The sequence below is a fragment of the Phyllostomus hastatus genome, unplaced genomic scaffold (genome assembly GCF_019186645.2).
Source record: "Phyllostomus hastatus isolate PE091 unplaced genomic scaffold, TTU_PhHast_1.1 phas_scaffold_216, whole genome shotgun sequence".
NCBI lineage: Eukaryota > Metazoa > Chordata > Mammalia > Chiroptera > Phyllostomidae > Phyllostomus > Phyllostomus hastatus.
This window is the reverse complement of record NW_025334018.1, coordinates 21,194,518-21,217,316: the sequence shown is the minus strand read 5'-3', so window position 1 is coordinate 21,217,316 and position 22,799 is coordinate 21,194,518. Positions and strand designations below refer to the sequence as shown.

General features: G+C 54.7%; 1 protein-coding gene across 1 annotated transcript in view; it reads right to left on the bottom strand.

The window, feature by feature from the left end:
• PLPPR5 (phospholipid phosphatase related 5) overlaps window positions 1–22,799 on the bottom strand; it is a 78,875-nt gene that overhangs the window by 21,981 nt on the left and 34,095 nt on the right. Inside the window, exon 6 of the mRNA XM_045817018.1 lies at window positions 3,173–3,349. Coding sequence (XP_045672974.1) covers window positions 3,173–3,349 — 177 coding nt within the window. The remainder of the gene's footprint in view (window positions 1–3,172; window positions 3,350–22,799) is intronic.

Here is a 22,799-nt window from a genome sequence, read left to right as displayed (position 1 = left end):
CTTTTTTTGGAAGAGCTTTCGGAAATGCATTTGTGTAAAACAACATTAATTGACCCGCAACTCTTGTTGGGCTGGTATTTGTCGAGTATGTTCGCAGGCGTGGGGACCCTGTTCTCCGCGCTCAGTGGCCTTGCGCCTGGGGCCAGAGTCACGCATCCGACGTGTGGCAATGGCAGGATGCAAGCCCAGGTCTGTCCGCAGGACCCCGGACCCCGACTTCGCTCTCCAACACGTCCAGAGGATGGACTTCCCCGACGTGCGCTGGATGGAGCCTGCCTGAGAGCAAGAACACCGACCGGCTGGATCCGCCTGCCGGATTTCCAAGGAAAAGACGGGAGCAGAGACTCGGCGAGGGAAGGGAGGGCGCATATCCGGCTGGGTGACTGCGGAGCCCAGGGGGCCGGCGGGAGGGTCTGGGTTTAATGCAGCAGGAAAGACGTTTGTTGTTGCTGCTGTTTGTTTTGTTATTAGCTATCCATCGTTTCCATGTGTCCAGAAGAAGAGAGGGAGGCATCGGGAGGAGAGTCTGAAGGGACCAGGCAGCTAAGAACCTGCAGGTACAACTGCGGGAAGAGGCGCTGATCTAATCGGATAGGTTGTAGTCACTACGGCAATGGCAAAGCAAGAAGACGTGGAAGGGACGGTTTTGCAGTGGGGGGACAAGCTGGGACTGGCTGAGTCACCGGGAGGGGGAGGGGACCAGGAGAAGGAGTCGAAGACAGACACCAGACGCTGGCTGGGTCGGGGTGACGGGGCGCAGAGGCTGGCCCCCCAGACACAGAGGCTGACCCCCGAGACAGAAGCGTGGCGTGGCACATGCAGGCAGGTCTTTGCGGCGGCTGGGACTCGCCATGGATGCTGGCGTGCCCCGCAGGCTCACGGGAAACACCCAGGGCTTTGCAAGCAGAGCCGGAGTCACTGCTCAGAACAAACCTTCTACTTCGCTGCCGAAATGAGAAACCCACCCGGGGGGTGATCGGGGGTGGTCTCCGTCCTTCAGCTGCGTCGGCTCCAGTGTCCCACCAGGCCCCAGCTGGTCCACCTGCTGAGCCTCCTGACACCCTCCCGCCCGGTGCGTCCATCTCTCGCCTCCCTGGCTGGGTGTCACCTGTCCCCTCCGCCCTCACCTGGAGTTTCGCCCTCCAGCAAACCTATCTTCAGAGCACCAGCCTTGTCGCGGGGCAAAAGGGACAGGAGGGAAATAATCGTTTGTGGGACTCAGGCCCGCCCTCCGCCGGCCTGTTCGCTGCACACACGCTGTCTCCTCTCACCTGTGTAAATCCTCACGCGGACCCTGGCGGGAGGCCACTACTCGCCTCATCTGAAGAGGACGGACCTGGGCTCGGGGAGGCCAGACCAACGGTTCAGTGGTAACAACTGAGCAGGAGAAGCTGGGGCTATCCCAGCCTGCTTTTCTGTCTCAACTGCCGGGGGCTCCCAAAGCACCTGTTTATCCACAAAAGCCCAGAATATTGTCCCAACACCTGGGCCATCCCAGGGATTCCCCCTGTGCTTCTCCATTCCCTCTGGCTGTCCCTCGGGCCGGGTGACAGGTACCCCTGCAGGACACCCCGCCCCCCTCCCAGGCAGCTGCGCCCTGGGCCCAGAACACAGCTGGGCTGCCCCCGTGCTTGTTGTGGGGGAATGCTTCATTCCCCCTCTGTGCTCTCCGCTCCCTCCCCTCATCCTCACGCCCCAGCCTAGACCCGCCGGCTGCACAAACTCTTCAGGTTCACGCATCGCCTCCTCCTTCTGGTTTGCCGCTCCTCCCCACAGAGAGGACCGCATGAGTCCGTGCACCTGTTGCTCCGTTGAACCCTCGGTAAAACCTGTGTCTCTCTTGTTGCAGTATTGTGACTTGTAACAAGAATGTATTGGGTCCTTTAGATCAATAGTGCATTTCCTATATTTATCTTTTGTTTTTGTTTTGTTACGTGAACCTGTTTCAACTGTAGAGAGTGAAACAGGGAGAAGTTCTGGCTCCAGCCTGGGCCCCGGTTGGGTCTCCCAGGGACCGTGGGACTCAGAGGGAGTGACATCGGGTGTACGCCGAGGACGAGGGTGTAGTCACCACTTACACAGGAGGTTCGAGGAGCAGAAGCTCTTTAACAATGCCTGGCACACAGACTGTGCCCAAACCTCAGGAGCTGGAAGAGTCCACGGGAGTTTTTGCTCACAGGTGTTCGATCGGGAAGGCGGCCGAGGAAGCGACGCTGACGTGAGGAGCGATTTAAATAAAACCGAAAGGGAACTAAAGCGTGTCTTACAATGTATCGATGCAAAAGGATGTTTTGATAAATAGTCTGTCTGCACAGTGTTTCGCCTGGGTGGAATGATCTACACACTGAAACTTATGACGGCCCAGTTCATTCTAAAGTCAGGAGAAAGTACATCTTCCACAACCAAAAGCCGTAGACATGTGCGAAGGGGATTTTAACACAAGAGTCGAGGTGGCGTGTGTCCGTCATCAGGAGTCACTGCTGTGCTCTCACCACGTGGCCACACCTGCCCAGAAGCAGTGCTGCCTGGGAGCAGGGGGTCCTCAGATTCGGAGGGAACCAGGGCACGTTGGGAGTGCGGGCTCCTGGGGGGTGCGCTCTGTGGCTGGGACAGGTGCCCATGGATGGCACTGGGCCGAGGTACTCGCATTCTCTGGGGGTCTCCAGCTGCTCCACCATGATGCAAAGTGCCCTGGGGGAATTTTAAAAAATATCCAAGCACCCCCGTCCTAAAAACTACCCAGGGAGAAATGAGCGTTTTTAGCCCTGTGCCATTTTATATGAAAATACATTTTCACCCTCACGCCTGACTTTAGGCAGAACGAACGAGGGAAGAGGGGGAGATGAACGTCCTAATGGGGGTGTCCACAGTCTAGGTGTCTCCGGGCCACGCTGGAAGAAGAGTTGTCTTGGACCACGCTAAATACATTGCGACACGTAATTACAAAAAAAAATCTCATCACGTTTTCAGTAAATTCACGATTTCGTGTTGGGCTGCATTCACAGCCATCCTGAGCTGCCTGTGGGCTGTGAGCCTCAGGTTGGACCCCCGATAGACTGTGTAGGTGATCACTTGATGTACCGCAGTGGGAGAAACCCAGGTGGCTTACCCGTGCATTGTCTTACAGGTGGTTCCCAAAAACCCAGAGCCAGCTCCAGAAACGCGCACTCACCAGGAACACGGCTATGGAGATCCCCACCAGGAAGCCCGCTATCACGTCCGACCAGTGGTTCCGGTACTCCGCCACCCTGTTGAGGCCGGTGAGGAAGGCCAAGCACATCAAGCCCAAGCACAGGACCGGCTTCGCGAGTCTCGTCCCCTTGGCTTTGATCGTGTTGGTGATGTACATCTGCAACGACAAACGACAAACGTGACTCTTCACGAAAGCACTGCCGTGGCAGGCGCCTGAGAGACGTGTCCTGCGCACACACTTACAATGACGTATCGATGGATAGGTGTGTGTCCGCCCTCCGGGTTCCACGAGCACTGCCTTTTACTCACGGCCTGAGAAAGTTTCTTAAAAGGAGAATGCACGTGTGGTGAGGAAGCACTTAATTTTACTTACCTGAATGTTGCTGAGGACCTGTTCTTATTATTAATCATTTAGGAGCACTGAGCACAGCCACCCCAAGTGACCGTTTACGAGACACCCGGTGTTCTTGTTTTACACGAATTTACGCTTCAGATCCACACGGAGACGGGGGAACGCTGATGAAGACGTCTCCTTCATGATCGCGGTTCATATGCCCTTGGAGAGGAGGCAGGCCTGATAGAACCAGAACGTGCGAGTGCAGACATAAAGCCGGGTTTTTTGCTAGGTAATGCCAAGGTTTGTTTTTACGTTGCTGCCTGAAGTTGTGAAATTAAAATTCGATGGGCTGCGATTCGGACAGCAGACACGCTGAGTTACAGGCAGGGAGAGAATGTCAGCTGACAATGACACAAAACAAGGAGTCGGTGCATACAGCTCTGGTGGGCTCACGTATGTGAAAGGGACGTAATCCCGGTGAGCTGACTGCACTGAGGTGTCTTCACGTTGAGACGCTGCGCTCCAGAATAGCTCAGTCCTCCCCCCAGTCTGACTCAGCCTGTAGCTCAATTGCTTAGTATTTAAACCCTGTTACTACACACACACATGGGCTGGCTGCAAAGGGAAAGAACTGCCAGTTATTATTTCAAGTCATTAGCAAGCTGATTCTGAAAGAGATGGCTTGGACAATACGCTTTTGCGGTATTAGTGTTAGTACGTATCGGATGCTGATAATATGTATTCAGAAAAATGGTGAGAGAGGCTTAAAACCACTTGCCTATTGTCTGAGTTGAATGAAAAATACATTTTTGGCCCTGGCCAGGTAGCTCAGTTGGTTAGAGCATCGTTCTGATACACCAAGTTTGAGGGTTCAACCAACAGTCAGGGCACATGCAAGGATCAACCAACAAGTGCATCAGTAAGTGGATCAACAAACTGATGTCTCTGGCTCTGTCTCTCCCTCCCTCCCTGCCTCCCTCCCTCCCTCCCTCTCGCTCTATATATAAAATCGATAAATTAAAAAAAAATTGCCTAAGAGAGTAAACCAAAGTCCATGCTTAAGTTTTTAATTCATAGCAGCCATTTTAGAACGCTATGAAATTCAGTAATTATCTTCTCTGTTTTTTCCCCCTGCTGGGCAAAGCTTGAAGCCCTGCTCGCTGCCAAAGAGGCTGTGTGAATATTTAAACAGCCCATGTGACACGGAGCTTCCAGCTAGCCAAGTTCCAGCTGGTCTATCCCAGGTCCCAGTGCTCCAGGAGAAAAGAGAACCAGCTGGCTTGTCCGCACCTGGGCCCGTGGTGGCCTCTGCCGCGAGGCCGCGGCGCGCGGAGCCGGTGCTGGGAAGAGCTGAACGATTTCCGTTCCGGAGGGCCTGCGCAGGGGAGGGGGCCACGGAGAGGGGTGAGAAAGGGAAACGAGGCCTTTGCCATGCGGAGGGAAAGTGTTAAGAGCTCTCCTGCCCACACGGATAAATTAAAGGCGAGGATAAGGCGAGGATATCACACCATTTCAGGTTTCCTGGATGCACGGGATACACGGCGACTCGGCTAGCGCTCAGGGCGAGCAGGGCGGGAATCGGGGCTGCCTGCCTGCGAGAGTCCCCGTGACGCAGCTGCACCGCGGACTCCTGAGCTCCCACCTCCCGCGGAACGCTGGGAGCCTCCTGTCCTTGCCAAGACAAAAAAACTACGGACTGGTGACTGAATAGGAGTCATACCGCTAATATTCATTAGCACCGGGCCTTAATGAGCGACCACTGCCGAAGGCGGTGTTCCGAGCACGTTACACTGATGATCCGATGGCGTCCTCCACATAACCGTCACCTTCATTGTGTGGACAGAAAGCAAAATCAAGGCAGAGCTTATCGTGAAGAAAGCACACGGTGACTTTCGGGGCGGCAACGTTGAGACAAGAGGAACATAGAAAGGAAGGAGAGAAAGCTCTCGGGTACCACGACCTTCCCTTCCTCTTTCTTCCCTGATTTCTGGCCTGGGGGACGTGGCTGATGAACATCTAGGCTGAGCATCCGCAGATGCAAGGGAGCTGAGAGGAGAGAGGAGAACGGGGGCTGCCATGCTAACTCGGGGCAGGGCGGGGCGCCGTGCGGGCCCTGCGGCTGGTCCGTCGTAGGAAGTGGTCTGTGCGGCTTTGGCGGCGTCGGCCTTGACCTTCACCCCCAAAGGCCGTCTCGGATGCCGCCAGGCCGTCACCTGTGAACGGGGGCCAGCCTGCAGTCATCTGCAGGCTTGGGGACGACCTTCCACAGTTTCTTCTGAATGTGGACTTCGCTCCTGAATTGATCCAAGGAGGCGAGCATTGTTTACAAGGACCCAAAGGCCGTCTGGCCCCAGTGCACACGCGTGAAAAAGCTGTTGTGACCGGGACAGCCTGCATTTTGCTCTTCCGCCACCAGACCCCACTTCCTGTCCAGAGCTGGAGCGGAGGAAGGCTGAATTTTGAGGGTTATGGGAGAAGGGAGACTTTTATTCAAGTAATTCAACTTTAAGGGGGATCGCAGTGGTAACTTAATATTTCTGGAACATAGTCGGTTGGCATGATGTCACAAAAAAAAAATTCGCCAGTTTTTCCTTCTATGGGCAGCTCTGCGGGACTTTGTAAGTGTCTGTGAACCACTCTGTTACCCTTATAGAATGCCCATTTATTCCTCATTTGCAGAAGAGGAAATTACGGCATAAGAGCCTCCTATTAGCGAGCTGGACACAGGACAGGAATTGATTATTTATGCTCTCTTGGTTTTTAATTCACTTATGAAGCCATCTAGGTCAACCAGATGTCAAAATGTAGCTCAAACAACACACACACAGCAGAGGGTCTGATTCGAGTGGGATGGTGCCCACGCAGCCCTCCAGGGTCAGTGGGCACTCAGCACCTCACAGGCCCGGCCCCCCCGTTTCACTAACCCGCGGTGTCTGTCTTCATCCACCCACCCACCCACCCCGTGGATGTCTGTCTATCAGCACACCGACGCAGGAGGCCAGAGCGGATGGTCTGCCGCTGCTCACAGCCCGGTGCGTGCTCTTCTCTGCTCCGGTCCTTGCTTCCGGCCGTAGACAATAGTTGACACACGTGCAGACCGGGCTTTCCTTACTGGCTTGCTTTGACTAGAATGTACCCACCGTGCCCGCATTATTCACGGTGTGAACTGACTCACTCACTCGTGCTAATAAACACCCATCTGCTGGCTGAGTTGAGAAAGCACCGTGTAATTTTAAAACAATGCGATGATAGAAATAACTAAAAATAAAAACGCACAAACGGTGGTGTTCGTTCGGCACTGGCTGCACACCTGGAACTGTTTCTTCGGGGCTCCCCGCAAGGGGAGAGGAAGCGGGGGCGGGGAGGCCGGCCTGACCCCCCCGCATCCTGGTGTGTGTTCCCCACACACCTGGCCTGTTCTCTTTCGGGACACGGAACACTCACCACGATGCATGGTTTTAATTAGTTCTAACGGTTTCCTTCACTGCAGTGAGGACACAGAAGCCCGATCCGAGTCCTCCACGCTCAGCCCTGCACTGCGTCAGCGCCTGGCCCGGCGCGGGGCGAGCACTCGGTGAAGACGTGCTGGATTACCGCACTGAAGAGCACAGCAACGCAAAGGGACAGGGGAGAGAGCACGGAGCATCTTCTTCGCAGCACTGGTCGCCGTCCAAAGTCGCCTACTCCATTTCTGGGTGCACACGTTGACCCGTCCTCCGGAACACCCGTTAGAACGGAGCCCCGAGTCCACTCACTGATGCACATGGGGCACTTCCCGCTGGTGGGCGCTCGCAGACGGCGGAGTGAGTGGTGAGTGTGCCCTGCCTGGGAAGGAGCCTTGTCCAGCTCTTAGCTGTCTCCAAGTGCCTGCCCGCCGCCGACACGGTCTTCTCGCCTCTGTATCTGTTTGCCCGCTCTCGTCTTCCTCCTCGTCTGCCTCGTGCTTCCGGGAGCGGCACCTGTCGCAGGGCGGGCCCTGCCACGGGACGGGACGGCTGTGGGCCCCCTAGGCTGGGGCCAGAGAGACAGTGGAAGATGCCGTGCTGTCGCCGCTGAAGGTGGAGGAGGAGGGGAGCCGCAGCCACGGAACTCAGAGAGGCTGGAAGAGGCGAGGAGTGTGCGTTCTCCCCCGGGACCCCCTGAGGGAACGCAGCGGGGCCCACACCTTGGTTTTCACCCACGGGGGCCCGTGTTGGACTGCAGACCCAGGCAGCTCTAAGATAATGGACTCCGGCTGTTGTAAGTCCCTAGTTTCGTGACCAGTGCTCATGGCATCAGAAGAAATTATCCTACATTCAGTCACTATCTGCTTAATGTGGGAGTGAATGAATGAATGAATGAATGCATGAATGAATGCATGTACTGAGATTCGTGAAAATGACCCAGAGGAGGAGGTGACGGTGGCTTCATGAGCACAGCACCTAATTTGGGACCAGTAAGATCTGGGTTTGAGCCCTGGCTCTGCCACTCACCAAGATGAGTTATCCACCCCGTCTGAGCCTTGGTCTCCTGGTGTGTGACACACAAAGTGGTGGTGAAACTGTCCCCAGCCAGGGCTGAAAGGATTCAGTGGCGTGACCCAGGCGCAGTCCCAGGCAGGGTCCGGCCCGCAGTGAGTCCTCGCCGACAGCAGGGGTTGAGCCAGGGCCCGGATGCTGGTGCTGACGACCCCAGTGGGACCGTTATGACCGTCTATGGGGACCATGTTGGTTCTCTTTCTCCGGCTTCCAGTTCGCCCCACACTGATCCCCAGCCACAGCCCGGCCGCTCCCAGGCTAGAAGCCCGCAGCACGGCTCCACACGGCTACTGCCAATCGCTGCGGAGATCCTGAACGAAACTGCGGGGTTCGCTAGCACCCCAGGCGGGCAGTGTCCTGAAAGCCTGTGGCCGCACGCATGGTCACTCACGCGCCTCAGTTTCCCAGATGCTGATGGGAAGGCGTCTGAGGGGGCGACAGAATTGGGACGAGAGCTAATGCCCAGGGGGAAAGACCATGGGCTTTGTCCCGGACGCGTCTGGGTCTCACGACTGAGACCTCTCGGGGCTGTGACGGCCGCAATGATGGTGGTGCACGCGCTGAAGTCGCAGCTTTTGTAAACGACCGTCTGGGCTGTGGGAAGCGCAGGGCTGCCGCACCTCCCGTAACCCGTCTCCGCTTTGCCGGGAGCGAGCATCCGGCGCTCAGCAGCGAGGGAACCGGGCAGGAAGGCACGGGGGACCGAGGCTCCGGCGTTCTCTTTCCTCTTCCCTGCCTGGCAAGACGGCCCTGGGCTCGCGTGGGTTCAGCAAGACCGCACGGCTGAGCCGGGAGGGGCCTGGGGGGGGGCAGCCGAGGGGCTGCGGCACAGAACGGCCTGTGCCTTCGCCGGTCTCCACGGGCCCGGGCCTTCCCTCCTGGGCACTGGTGCCTGCTGGCCGCCGCCGCTAGATGTCCTCGTGGTTCCCCGCTGGCGCGGTCCTCCCAGGCTCCCACACCGGGAAGACCCCCGCGCCTCCAACCCACCTTCCTTCTCACCCAGGTGGGCTGTCTGCCCCTGGGCTCTGCCGCCGCGCCTACCAGCCGCCAGGTGCACTGAGGTGGAGTTCTCCCACCTTCGAGGCAGAAATGAGGACAACCCCATCCACCCTCTGCTTTCTCCTCCACCTCCCTGGCACCCGTCCTCTCAGGGTTTCTGACCCAATGGGGGCCGGGAGGCCACCCACACGCTCACGTCCGCCACGCTCGCCTCCTCGCCAACCCTCCCACTTGCTTGGCCCAGAAAGGCTGCAAATTCGGAAAACTTTGTAATCATTAGTAAGTTTATACTGATATATGTTGAAATGATACTATTTGGGATATATTTCGTTAAATGAGTTCTTAAAATAAATTTCACCCTTTTAAAGCTGTTTTAATGCGCCTCCTAGAAAATTAAAAACCATGTATGTGGCTCATTTCCTATGTCCATTGGGCAGTGAGCTTCCCGGCTGTGTGGGCGATGCCGGTCCAGACAAGGGCGGCCTCGTTTGACGGCAGCGAAAACTCCATCAGCTGGCGTTCTAGAAGGACTGCACCTGTCTCGGCATTTCTTGCTATTTTCTTATTAAAACCATTTTTAGGGCCCTTGTGCTTTTTCAAACAACTTATCTGTATCATATATCTGTTATATCTATTAAAATATTACTATCTCAACAGCACATACTGTAAATGAAATATTATGAAATTACTTTGAATTTTCAGCTGTTAGTCCATTTTTTTCAGGTGCTGGTTATCAACCATTGCTTTTTAATATTTCATCAAAGTTCATCAGTTGCGTGTGTGTGTGTGTGTTTATGGAACCCTCTAGATTCTTAAGAGATTCCATATTCAGTCCGCGTAGACCAGGAGAAAAAGCTCAGCTGTGGGAGTTTACTAATCTGGGTTAACACGTCAACCTACCGCTGATGAGTTCTGTGACCTCAGGCAAATGACCTAACTTCTTGGAGGCTTCGTTAATGTCATGGGTAAAATGAAAGTGACAATACTAGTTTGTAGGATTCGGCTCAGGAATCACACAAGGGGCGCCGGTTTCATCACTGCCGAGAAGGCTCCTGTTTGCTGGGAGACTCGAACAAGCCTGATAAGGATTACCATTACGGCTTTGGATTGCAACTGTGCATTTGCTGGAAGGAATCATAAACCCAGCGGCCCGACTCAGGGGCGTGGGAATAAAGGTCCTCACACAGGTCGTATTTGCCAATCAAGAGCGAGCGTCCATTTCCTTTTCAGTACTCTCAATGGGCACCTAACAGGAGAAGGCACAATCACAAACACAGAATTTTTCATGTAGCCGATGTCCCTGAATGGGCGGCAGACACTCGGGAGCCGCAAATGTGCGGCCGGAACAACCGCCGCAGTGTCCGGGACCAGCTGGTGCCCGCGGCGAAGATCAGACCAGGCTCAGTGACGCGGCTGTCCCCGGGACAGTGGCCGATTGATGGCTGGGCGCTGAAGAACAGCTCCTTCATCACCGACACGCTGGCCTGGCCCCTGATGTGCAGACGTGGCTGACTCTGCAAGGGGACCGTTTCTGTCCGGTGTGACCCACCTTCCCCGGTAACATTGAGTACGTGTGGCACTTGGTCCATCAGTCAGCCGGAAGAGCAAAAACTCTTTTATTGGACACGTTTCGTCACCTATAATGTCGAAAGCCACACATTTGCACCATTTAACACTCACTTTCCATACACCAGGTAAAAAGTAAGAACATATTTAGGTAAATAAGGCTGTTGCCTTATTTCTGGCTGCGACACAAGGAAACGAAAATGATGCGACGTGAAGCACGACATCCAAGCGAAAGATGCTTAGTTCCTACGACTTGAACAACTCCATCATCAGGACGAGTTAACATCTGCCGGCCAGCAAGCAAGGAGCTAAAATTAATGGGTAAAAAAACCCAATCTGGAGAGCTTTAAATCCCACAACGTGTGCGCCAGACTGTTAGACAGATTTAGGAATTAGTTATAGTCTAATTTACAGGCCAGTAAAGAAAGTAGACCCTGCACAACTATTAAAATATGCCAGTTAAACACTCCAGTTTAAGGTCAGGGGCAAGAAGGTCGTGGTAACCTGTAAGGGCACATCTGAGTGTGACTGTTTAGGGGGCCCTGTGAGGACACGGTGGTGAGAGGGTGGGCATACCCCACCCAAGGGGAGGCCTCCCAGACACCGACTGCGGAGGCACCCTGACCTCGGACTTCCAGCCTCCTGAGCTGGGAGCCAGGAGTTCCTGTTGTGTTAGCCCCAGGGCCTGCAGTCCTTTGTTCCTGCAGCCCCCACGATGATGTCCACGCCCCTCCCCCCACACCCCATCGGCGTGGTAGGTACCCTGAGATCGAGGTGACCCTCAGGACATCGTAGGTCCCCGAAAATTGCATATTACAGTGACTCATAAAAATCAAATCAATTATTATCAATTATTGAATCAATTATTATTATCAATTATTTTGGAACTGAACCCACTTACAACTATTTGATTTTTAAAATCCACATTTCTTCTTTAAAATGTGGTACAAGTGCTGTAAAACAATACAGCATGGAGCGACTCGAGATGCTTATGTTTTGAGCCCATTTAAACACTTCCTATGGGACACTAAGAGGAGTGATGACGCTAAAAGGTACTGAAAAGGCTAATCTAGACCCGTGACTTGAAAGGAAGAGGTAGGGGTCGCTGCGGTGGAAAAACCTCCGGAAGGGGGCGCGCGCGCGCGCCGGCTCAGGGCGAGGGAACCTGGAAGCGCGTCTGACGGACAACCGAACGCGGGAACCCGGGGCCGTCTCGGGCCCATCCGCACCGGATTCGTTTTTAACGCGTATGTGTGAATAATAGATCTCTGATGCTCCTTAATAATTACACCTGTAAAGCACTTTATGGTCACGGGGTCACAGAATTTAGATTTATGGATTTAGAATTGTAGCATTTAGAATTATAGACCTTATTCTTAGAGAGACGGGAAGACTGGGAGAAAGAAACATCAACGCGTGGTTGCCTCTTGCACGCCCCCTACCGGGGAACCTGTGCCATGACTGGGAGTTGAACCAGCAACACCTTTGGTTCACGGGCCCACGCTCAGCCCCGGAGCCACACCACTGGAGCTGTGAGGAAGCTAAACGTAACAGCGACGAACACCCGAGCACTCTGGGACCATCAGGAACTCTCCCATATAGGGAATACGCCTGAGTCATGAGCGGTGGCTTCGGTTCACGCTCCTGCCCGGCGAGGGCGCTGTGATTTCTGGCTCGCTCTGAGAAGCCAACAAGTGCTGGACCGCAGCACCATGCCACGGCCACGTGAGCCCCAAGGGCCTGCGGGGAGTCAGAGCTCCGCCGGGAGAGCCGCAGCAGCATGGGCGCGCAGAGCGGAGGGTCGGGCGGGGGCCTGGCATGCCGCAGTGCGGGGATCGCAGTGTGCGCGGAGGTGTTGCGGAGCGCGCGCCTGGGGGCCTCCGGGGTTCAGGTCCCCGCCCCGGCGTACACGGGCTGCGCGACTCCAGCGAGTGACCCCTTTTCTCTGAGCCCTGGTCAGTGTTTGCGGCTTTAATCTGCAAACTGCAGTACCTGCGGCACACGGGCGAGGGCGAACGAGAGAGTCTGAGTCCAGCCCTTGCACGGTGCTGGCGCACACGGTAAAAGGCCCTTATTTATTAGTCTGCTGTTCGCACAAATACAGCGTACCCGTTTTAGGGTGAACTAAGAGTCAGAGCGTCTTCAGTTTCAGGGCTTTTAGGGTGTGGAAAAGTATTCTCAAGTCGAATGCCGGAGGGTCCGAAGGGGTGCTGTGTAGGATGCTGAAGACGCGGCCAGGGGCAGCCACGGAGCCCACCTGGATGCGGTCCTCTGAAGGAACAACCTTCCCGATGACCCCACGCCCCAGACGTCAGGACCCCTTTCCAGGCGGAGGCTAGAGAGCCACGCAGCATCTTTTTCAAATATCGGACCCGCCGAATCTGCAAGCTCAGGGAGCTGTTTTGTGCCAAGTTTGGGGTGGTCTGTTCCCGACCAGCAGTCATGAGGCACTGGTCCAAGTTCACACCAGGGCTACAGTTCCTGTTGGCTTCACAGGCCCTGGTTATCTGGGGTTCATGGTTATCTGTAAGCTTCAAGTCAGCACATTTTGTTACATAATCTCTGATAAATACCGTATTGTGCATGGAACTTAGTTTGCAGAGTGCCCAGCTATACATTCCATTTCCAGCATGTGCACTCAGCTGCACCTATTGTCTAGAGAATTAAGTTTGTAAAGGTCAAATTCGCTTTGGCCACGGAGTGTCTCCAGCCCCTACGGTGCTACATTTAAAAAGTAGATCAGCGAGAAAACACACACAGTAGCATACTAATTATCAAGACAAAGAAGCAGAACTCGAGCTATTTCCATTCTACCAACCTGTGTGTCTACTTGGAGTTTCCAGGTTTAACTTAATGAAACAATGCAATGAAGCAAATAAGATATTTCATTATGAAGAAATAATGAAATAACATAACTGCAAAGTGTTTTTGTTGGCGAGGTGCAAATTTTAGTTCACACATGAAATACGTACTGGATTTTTTTTATCTTTTAAATTAAAATATATTTCTATTTAATTCTTTACTTTAAAACTGAAAAATGAATCAATAATGCTTATTACTAGTATGGCACAACTACCCCTGAAAATAATTCCCTTGCACAGAGGAAGGGATGCTGAAAAACGACTTGCTTTGGTGTCCAACCTGCTCCGCGCCCCAGTGAACGTGGGGAGATTCACTTCAATTGAAAAAATGAGACAAAACTTCAAAAAGGGAGATGAACTTTGATCTAGGCCCCAGACACAAGGAGGTATTGTTTTTTTCACTGCATAGCCTCTGGAACCCCTTCTTGGGAGAAGGGCATCCCCCGCCATCTCCCTGCTAGACGGAGAAGAGATGTTCTGTCCCGCCACCAAAACCAGAGGGAGCTGGAGAGGTGTCTCCTTAAAACCCAGCACTCCGGCTTCAGCGCACGACCCCCCCTCAGCCAGTCACACACACCCGCACAAGACGCAGAGAAGCAGGTAGAGTGAGACGCTGAGCTGCTGTCAGCCACGGGGCCAGCTGTGCTGGGCCGAAGGTCCCTCAGCTGTGGTCCTTGCCACCCCTCCCTTGGGTCTGCTTCTGGCCACCGCTCCAGCCTCTCAGGCTCCCTCCATTCCCGCTCACCCCTGGACCTAGTTTTCCTGTCCTTTCTCCTCCTTTTGTCTTCTGCATCCCGGCTCACTGTCTGTCACTGGGAGCAAATAAAATGATGACCCACCCGTAAAAGGGGAATAGGACTTTGACCAGGTGAATACGCAAGCAAGAGGTACTGGGGATATTACAGGTAGAGAGAAGAGCAAAAGACCAAGTACTAAAGTAGAAAAAAATATTGGGGTTAGCAACTGGGAATAGTCTCGTGTGAACTGAGTTCAAGTTCATGTGAGCCAAGGACTGAGCTATGAAACAGGACATTCGGAAGGGAGGTGTCTATCATCAGCTCAGGTGACACGGACACCAGACGTTCATCGTCTCGCGGTTCTGGGAGCCGGAATTCTGAGATCAGAGGCCAGCACGGTCAGGTCCTGGTGCGCACATGTCCCAGGCCGGCAGACGGCTGTGTCGTCACACGAATAAGCGACAACACACGCTCTGGCGTCTCCTCTCAGAAGGACACTAATCCCACCCTCACCATCCTCAGGACCTCATCTGAACCTCACTACGTCCCCAAGGCCACATCTCCGAAGTCCCAGGAGGGACGTGACCCAGCCCACAGCAGAAGGGAAGACAGGTTTCAGCCAGGACCAAGACGGCCTCGTATGTCTTGCGACCCCTGAAGGGGTGGGTGAGGGCAGGCTAAGGAAGCTTCATGCGAAGGGAGACTTGCTAACGACCAGGTGTGTTTCGGGGGGCAGAGAGTAGAACTTTCGTGGGAAGCCCGCCCGGGAGGCTCCCGCAGCGCGGTCGTGGTGAGTGGTGTGAGGAAGCCCAGTCCGTGCGCAAGGGGGAAGGGTCCGGGCAGGGGGAGAAGAGGCGGGGCCTGGGTGTGAGCCAGATTCCACGTGCAACCAATAGGCGAATCAGGCATCCGCGTGTGGGGGCGTGGGCATGGGGGGTGGGCTGGGATGACTCAGGGGCTTTTGGGCTCCGGGGACTGGGCGGACAGGGGTGCCAGGAATCAAATCGGAAGAGACAAAAGCAGGAGCTAGCTGGGAGCCGTGGCGAGATCACGAGTTTGGGTTTTGAACCACCGAGTTTAAGAAGCTGGTTCGGCGCTGAACCACAGAGCCAGGATCAGGCTGGGAATGAAGTCTGGCCTTCAGGAGTGAGGTTCAGGCCAGGGCGGGAGTTGTGGGGTCCTCTGGGAAAGACGTGGGTGTGGCCCCGAATGAGATCGCCCTTGGGGGGGATAGCCAATGGCAGAACAGAAGGTCAAGGACAGAAACCTGGGAAGGGCTGGTGGATGGATGGTTTTCTGACACCACAGTGAACCATTTAATGGGGATAACAGCCACTCGGGGGCATGGAACATGCTCCCAGCCCCAGAAAGAGAAAAGCTCAGGTAGGAGCAGGTGGTCCCGGTCTCCGAGCTGCTGAGATGACCCTGGAGGGTCTGAGGACACACCCGCTGCTGGGCGAGGTCCAGCATGGGCCGGTGGTGGCCCATTTTGGAGAGAGTGTGTGTCGGGGGAGGAGACAAAACCCATGTTGTGTCGAGCCCATAAGGTGAGGAAGTACACACTAGTCTTTCTAGAAGTTTCTTTCAGAAATGGATGGTAGCTTCAATCCATGGAAGATTTTTCTGAGTGGTTCTTGTTTGTGTTTCGATGGTGGAAATTTTCACATGCCTAAGGACATCATTTCTCTACACTGCACAGAAGCTAATAGCACACATCTGTATATGGAACGATGCCCGATTCATGTTTGGCAAAGGGGAGAAAGCAATAAATATCCTCTCTGTACCGTGCTTAGCAAGGTGAGCACTCAATAATAATAGCTGTCACTTTCTTCCTCTAAATTTCTGCATTATTATAGAGGGATGTCTCCTTGTTATCTAGGGCCCTTTGTCCCCCTTCCAAGGTTTTCTTCAAAGGGTGCAACAACAAATGACTCAAAGCAGACCGAGTTCATGGTAGAAAGCAACCTCTTTTGTAACAGAGTGAACCAGATCTTAAGAAATCACCTTGACTTTGAACTATAGCCTCCATTTAGCGGGAGTCGGAGGACCCAAATTACCGTGCAGTGATGTTTTCCTACAAGTGAAGGCACTAAAAATGCAAATCTGCCAGACACAGAGGTGTTTCTCAGGAGACACCGCCTGGCGCCATCCCCCCAGCCGGAACCTCAGCCCCTTGGGCCCTGAGTCAGAACTAGGGGACACAGTGGGCGGCCGCCAATGCCCCCCTGACCCCCGGCCTCCCTCCAGGAGAAAGGCGGAGCCATTCGGCTGTGAGGGGATCTCAGAGCCGAGTGCCCGCCTGTCGCATTCTCTGTGGTGTCTGACCAGAGGCCCCCGTCCTCTTGGCCAGCCCCCCGCCAGGGACCGAGCACCGAAGGGATCTGAAGTTTTGGCCGTGTACGCCTCCTACGGGGATCCTCTAACAAGCGACCCTGCCCCCGACTGGCTGAGGCTGTGTGTCACCGGCGTCACGGGAGGAGCCTGTCCCCTCCCAGCCCTGCTTCCTCCCTCTCTTTTGTAAGAACCACGCCCCTCCGGCCCCCCCATAAAGCTCCCACACTCCTGACTCCATCCCAGCCTCCGCTCCTTGGACCATCCCGGCAGCAGGCACCAGGGAGCAGTCTAGGAGAGTGGGTGTCAAGATGGGGTTTGGGGACATGTCCTGGCCAGGAATGAGAGCCCCGTCCCGGGTGACGGGTGACAGGTGAGGCGGATCAGCCCCCCAGGGAGCAATCCAAGTGCTCCAACCCAGCGCCGGCAGCGACTTGGGAGAATGTTCTGGTGGGCACAGGCAGCCAACTCTTGCCGGCCTGCACGGACCTTTCCTAAGTTTAGCCCTGAAAGTCCGAAGCCACCCCAGGGTGGGGGCGGGGCGAGGAACGCCCGGACAGGCCAGTGACACAGGCTGTGGCCAAGCCCAGGGAAGCAAGGCCGGGAAGAAGGGCGACCCTGGCTGAGCCCTGGGAAGCCTGTGGCGGCCCCGCAGAGGGGAGCGGACCGGGAGGGTGGCCGCCCAGCGAGCGGAAGCTGACCACGGGCCAGAGCGCCTCTTCCTAACCTCAGAGGGGCCTCCTGTCCGGCAGCGTGAGAAGAAGAAGAGGCTGAAGGCCAAGCTGTGCTAAATCCCGAGCTGGGAGGAGTCAGGGGCCCCCCGAGGTGACCCAGTGAGTGACCGAGTGCTCAGGGAAGACAGATCCATGACGCCAAGGTCAAGACCCTGCTGAGAAACATCTAAGACCTTGACACAAGGCAGGGGACATCTGGGTGGATGTGGCTGAAGATTCTGAGCCCCCTGGGGACTCTCCCCACACCAGGAGACCTCCTTCTGTCTCACCTCCTACCAGCTCCCAGCACGACCCTGAGCCTGTAACCCACCTAGTCTTGGGATTCTGCCCTACGAAGTCCATCACCCACACGCCACCGCCACCGGGAGTCGGGCTTCTGATCGTTAGCTTCCGATCCCCCAGGTGGCGCCATTCCTAATAAAACAGCCCATATCTCCACTGCAGTTCCCAGGGGCGGGGGCTTGGCTGTGCCAGCGCCCCCAGGGGGCAGGGGCAGGGGCAGGGGCGGACTCCTGTTCAAAGATACCCCTTGGGCGGCGGGGCCCAGCGGACGCTCCAGTGGTGGGGGAGTAAGTACCGGAATGCGCGGTTTGCCCGTTTCCACGTGGCTCCTACAATCCGGGAGCCAGGCCAGGCCGCCTGTGGCCCAGAATGATCTCTGCCTTGAAAAATGGACTTGGGCACGTGATTGGGCCTGGCGGAGACGGCGTGTTTGATTGGCCCCGGCATATCAAATGACCGCCCACTCAGAGCTGCCCATTCCAATCCGCGAGGCGATGGGGAGCAGACTTCACTCGGAAGGAGTGCAAGGGCCCTGCACAGAAGACAGGTAACTGCACGGGAGAGACGCGGAGCACCCACGTGCCTTCGCTCACGCTCTGCTTCGCGCGCAGTAACTGTGTGTGCAACGTCAACAATTGTACTTGTGCAGTTTCAAAGCAGCTTGATCACGGTTGGTGGAGGGCAAACCACGGCTTAACGCCTGGGCCCCGTTGGGCTGGGGAAGCATTAATATGTCAGGTAGGAGATTTTAAAACATGGAGTTCACAGAGGCGTGGGGGGAGGGAGGGTAAGGGGGTCGACTATCACAGGGGTCCGGGGTAGGGAACTACTGGGTCCAAGGGGCCTTCTGTGCACGCCCCCCGCCCCCCATAACCTTAGCTGCAGGCTGCGGGACACATGTCAGTCACTCACGACAGCATGGCAGCACCAGCAGCCACAATGGCAGCGCGGCAATCGCATTACGCGTGGGCGCTCAATAACTCCTCCCGGCGCGTTATCCAGCAGACACAAATCGCTCATTTGGAATCTAGCGCACAGGCAGCTGGCACGACGGGTCAGCACCAAAGGGAGGCTGGAGGCAGGGCTGGCAGCCGGCGGCCGGGTCTCCGCAGCAGGTGAAGACGACAGACACAGGGGGCGCTGTTCTCCCCCGCCCGGACCCTGCTCCTGCAGCTCAGTCTCCGAGGGGTTTCATGAATCAAGTGCAGGCGCTCCCCAAATCCCTGCGCCCTGGGACTGGGGGCCGGCAACTGGGTGGAAGGTCACTAAAGGAGGCCGAGGGAAACCAGCCAGCTGATGATTCACCCCCGGCTGGGGCAGCCGAGAGCGTCGCTGCTGCGCATTGCCCTTGTGCGTTACAGAGGCAGCTGTGGGCAGTGATAACGGGCCCCCAGGGAGGAGGAAGAGAGAAAAGCCATCTTTTTAGACCTTTCCGCTAATATTCCGGGAAGAGACTGCAGTCTGCTGTTTAATGTGCACGAAATCCTCCCATCCCAGTGTATTCAAGATTTTACTCTGCCTCCCACCTGTGCGTGAGGTCGACACTATCCCTGCCCCCCACCCATCTGGGCGGCCCTGAGAGCCGCGTGGACCCAACGATCCAGCGGTGAGGAGGACGGACGGGGTGTGGGCTGTGCCCTCCTGGAAGGCAGCTCTGGGGCCCTGTCGGGAGAGCAACGTGCCAACAGGCCTTCTGGGGACCCAGGGAGGCGGGGTGCCGCCCTGGAGAGAGGCGAGAGTCGGCCCCCAGGAAAACCCGTCGGCCACGCCCTGGCACAGCCTCCCCGGTCCCTGGAATCCAGAGACTGATGCCTTGTGCTGAGCTTCAGGGCAGTTTCTTACGTAGCAATGGTTAAGGGAGACAGGCCAACGAATGCAGTTGACCCTTCCTTTGTTTCTTTTTTTAAAAGTTTTCAGAAAATGTAAGGTTAGAAGTAGGAGTGACCTAAAGAGATCATTTCCTTTGTTTCAACCATAGATAAGATTAATCATTGGAAAGCCACCAAACATTATTCCTCGTTCTCAGCTTTGACATTTATCTTACTTTAATTAAGGGGGGAAAAAAACTTGACCCATTTTATATGAAAAGAAATACCAACAGCTAAATTTAACTATTATTCTAATGCAACTAACCCTGAATTATACATCTAATGGTTAAGGGTTAAATGACCTTCAGAATATCTTTCCTGGAAAACCAGTAGTACTTGCAAAAATAGGCACAGGGATATTTTTTCCCCTAAACGTTATCAGCAAAGTAAAAGAGAACAACTCTGATGAAATTATCCTCAACCCTTTAATTACAGCCAGATGCTAAGGGAAAGTTCAAGTTCCTTAATTTTATTTACTAACCTACAAAGAGAAAAGCATCCAAAAAATATCCCTCTGTTCTTATTCACACGCTTCATAACAGGGCTCATTCATTGTTATTTATGTGTCTACAGGTGTTTATAACGCCCACGCCACAGTCAGCCAAGATGTCTCTACCCAAATCCGGCAGCGTGCCTGCTTCCCCAGAGAGTGCTGGAGGTACGGAACCCTCCCCCGTCTACCTACCTATCAAAACCCCGGCAAGCATTTCCTGAGGCTTCGGAAGTTTGAAACACCCCAACTCGCTATTATAAAGTTTTCCCAAGGTGCCCCTGGTGAGGCCGGGCAGAAATACATATGTATCTGGGTTCACACATCAGAGCGCACCCTGCGTGGAGGGCCTGCCTTTGCAGCGGAGTGCTGCCGAGTTGCCATGGCAGCCACCCACACTCACAGACTCACAGGGTGGCGGAGAAGAGAAAGGCAGTTAGCACGGAACAGAACCTATTGTTACAAAGACAGCGGTTCCCTGCAATGTAATTACAGGCGGAAGCCTGCCTCGTCGTGCCGTGCCACCGAGGTCTAATGACAGAAGATTTCTGGGTGTTGGAGTGTTCCTAAATGTTTCTTCTCTGAACACGGCTGTGCACTGAACCTTGGGCTTTGACCTTTAGGGCCACTGAGGTTATGTGGGGGCAGGAAGGAATTCACCTGAGCACGAGCATGCTGGGGCTAATTGATTGAGTGAGCCCTTCTCTGGAACCTTCGAAATCACTGTGATCAGGGCGATTCGTGGTTCTATGGGTCTGGGTGTAGCAATAGCACCTACTTCAAGGAGCTGTTATAACTCAGTGAGTTAGTACAAATAATAAATGATTACAAAAATAATAAAGAAAGAATACATTTTAATAATTCATAAATAAGTAGTACTATATAAATTAGCAACAGGACAGCACGTAGTGCCCGGCACATAGTAAATGCTCAGTAAATGTTATTCTTGTTATTACAAACATCTAGTCTGATGACGGACTAGAATGGTACGGTTTAGAATGGGGATGTTCCTTAAATCAATGCCAGCAAGTAAGCTGCTGAAACAAATGCTGGCGGACCAGGAGCAAGACAAGTCATTAAGCCCCGCCTGGTGTGGCTCAGTGGGTTGAGCTCCAGCCTGCAAACCAAAGGGTCGCTGGTTCGAGTCCCAGTCAGGGCACATGCCTGGGTTGTGGGCCGGGGGGTGGGGGGGAGGTGACCACACATTGTTGTTTCACTCCCTCTCTGCCCCTCCCTTGCCCTCTCTCTAAAAATAAATGAAATCTTTTCAAAAAAGACAAGATGTTAAGATTTTTCCAGTGCAGACAAGGCTGGCACCCTCTCCCACAGCAGCAATGCCCTTGAAAGCGTCCTTTTGGCAGAACGGAAGGACCAGGCTTTCAGGCGCCGGCACACTCACCGCCGCTGGCAACCCTGGCCACACCGCACAGTGAGGTCCGTCACCTCCAAAGCTAGGGGAAGCGTGTAACCATTCTGGGGACTGGGGGGCTGGAGGGCATTCGGGAGTCTGTCTCAAGCCATGGGCTCGATCCCACAGGCGCACGCAGGTACCTCTGCTACTCACACCCAGACCGGATACGAACATTAGGGTGAGACTCAAGGACAACGAATGAAAAGCGTTTGGGGGTTTTCGATTCCCCGAAGCTGTCAGTCAGTCTCCATTGGAAGACTGAACGGTTCTTCTACTCCAGGGGCGGCGGGACGCGGAGTCCGGCCACGGAGCGGACAGGGGAGAGTCTGCGCGGCCCCCAGGTTTCGTGTGAAGTCTCACGGTGCCACGAGGACAGCAGAGCTGTCGGGCCAGAGAGACACTGGGGACTGGGGGGGCAGAGACAGGGGTGCACACGAGACCAGAGACTGCAGGAGGGAGGGTGCACGGGGAGGGATTCGATCCTCCGACCTCGATAGATGTCCTAATTTTACTGGTATATGGTCTCCTACTTTTTCAAGTTTATTACATGTATTGGGGCGACACTAATAAAATGTGGGTTTCAGGGGTACAGTTCTAGAACACAAAACGTGTAGGTTGCATTGTGTGCGCACCCCCCCAACTCAAGTCCCCTTCCTTCCTTCCCCATATGTCTGGCCCCTTTGCCCTCCTCATTCTCCCCAGCCCCCATTTCTTGTTGGGATTTTTTTAACAAGTCCAGGCAGTGAGGCATAGAATTCGTTTGGCTTTAAAACTATTAACATGTGGCCCTGGCTGGTGTAGCTCAGTGGATTGAGCGCGGGCTGCGAACCAAAGCATTGCAGGTTCGATTCCCAGTCAGGGCACATGCCTGGGTTGCAGGCCACGACCCCCCAGCAACTGCACATTGATGTTTCTCTCTCTCTCTCTCTCTCTCTCTCTCTCTCTCTCTCCCTCCCTTCCCTCTCTAAAAATAAATAAATAAAATCTTAAGTTAAAAAAAATAAATTAAAAAAATAAAACTATTAACATGTTAAAATGCATACACTTCTGACCTCTAAAGGTACCTGCCCTTATGAACGTGACGTGCAGTGCCACCCGCGCCCTCCTAAGCGGTCCGCCGCTCAGGAATCCGGCTCCCAGGCTCAGGCGGAGGTGTCACAGGTGTGTCCTCTCTGCTCGGAGAGGTCGCCTGGCATGACGGCGGGGGAACTTCAGAAACGTTTCCATCATCTGACAGCTTTTGGAAGGTAAGAATAATTCATGAGAAATGAATCGAATTTGGTTTCAGATCAGTCCTGGGATCTCTCGTCCATGAGGGCACGGCAGCAGGCAGGCGCTCGTGGCTCCGTCGGAATGGAGCCCCCGAGACTCTGAAATTCTCCAGACTTCGCCCTGCAGCTTTGGAAGAGCCGGCAGAGCGCGCTTCAGGAGTCCAGCCCCAGAGCTGCAAGGCAGACAGGTCCTGGCGGCACCG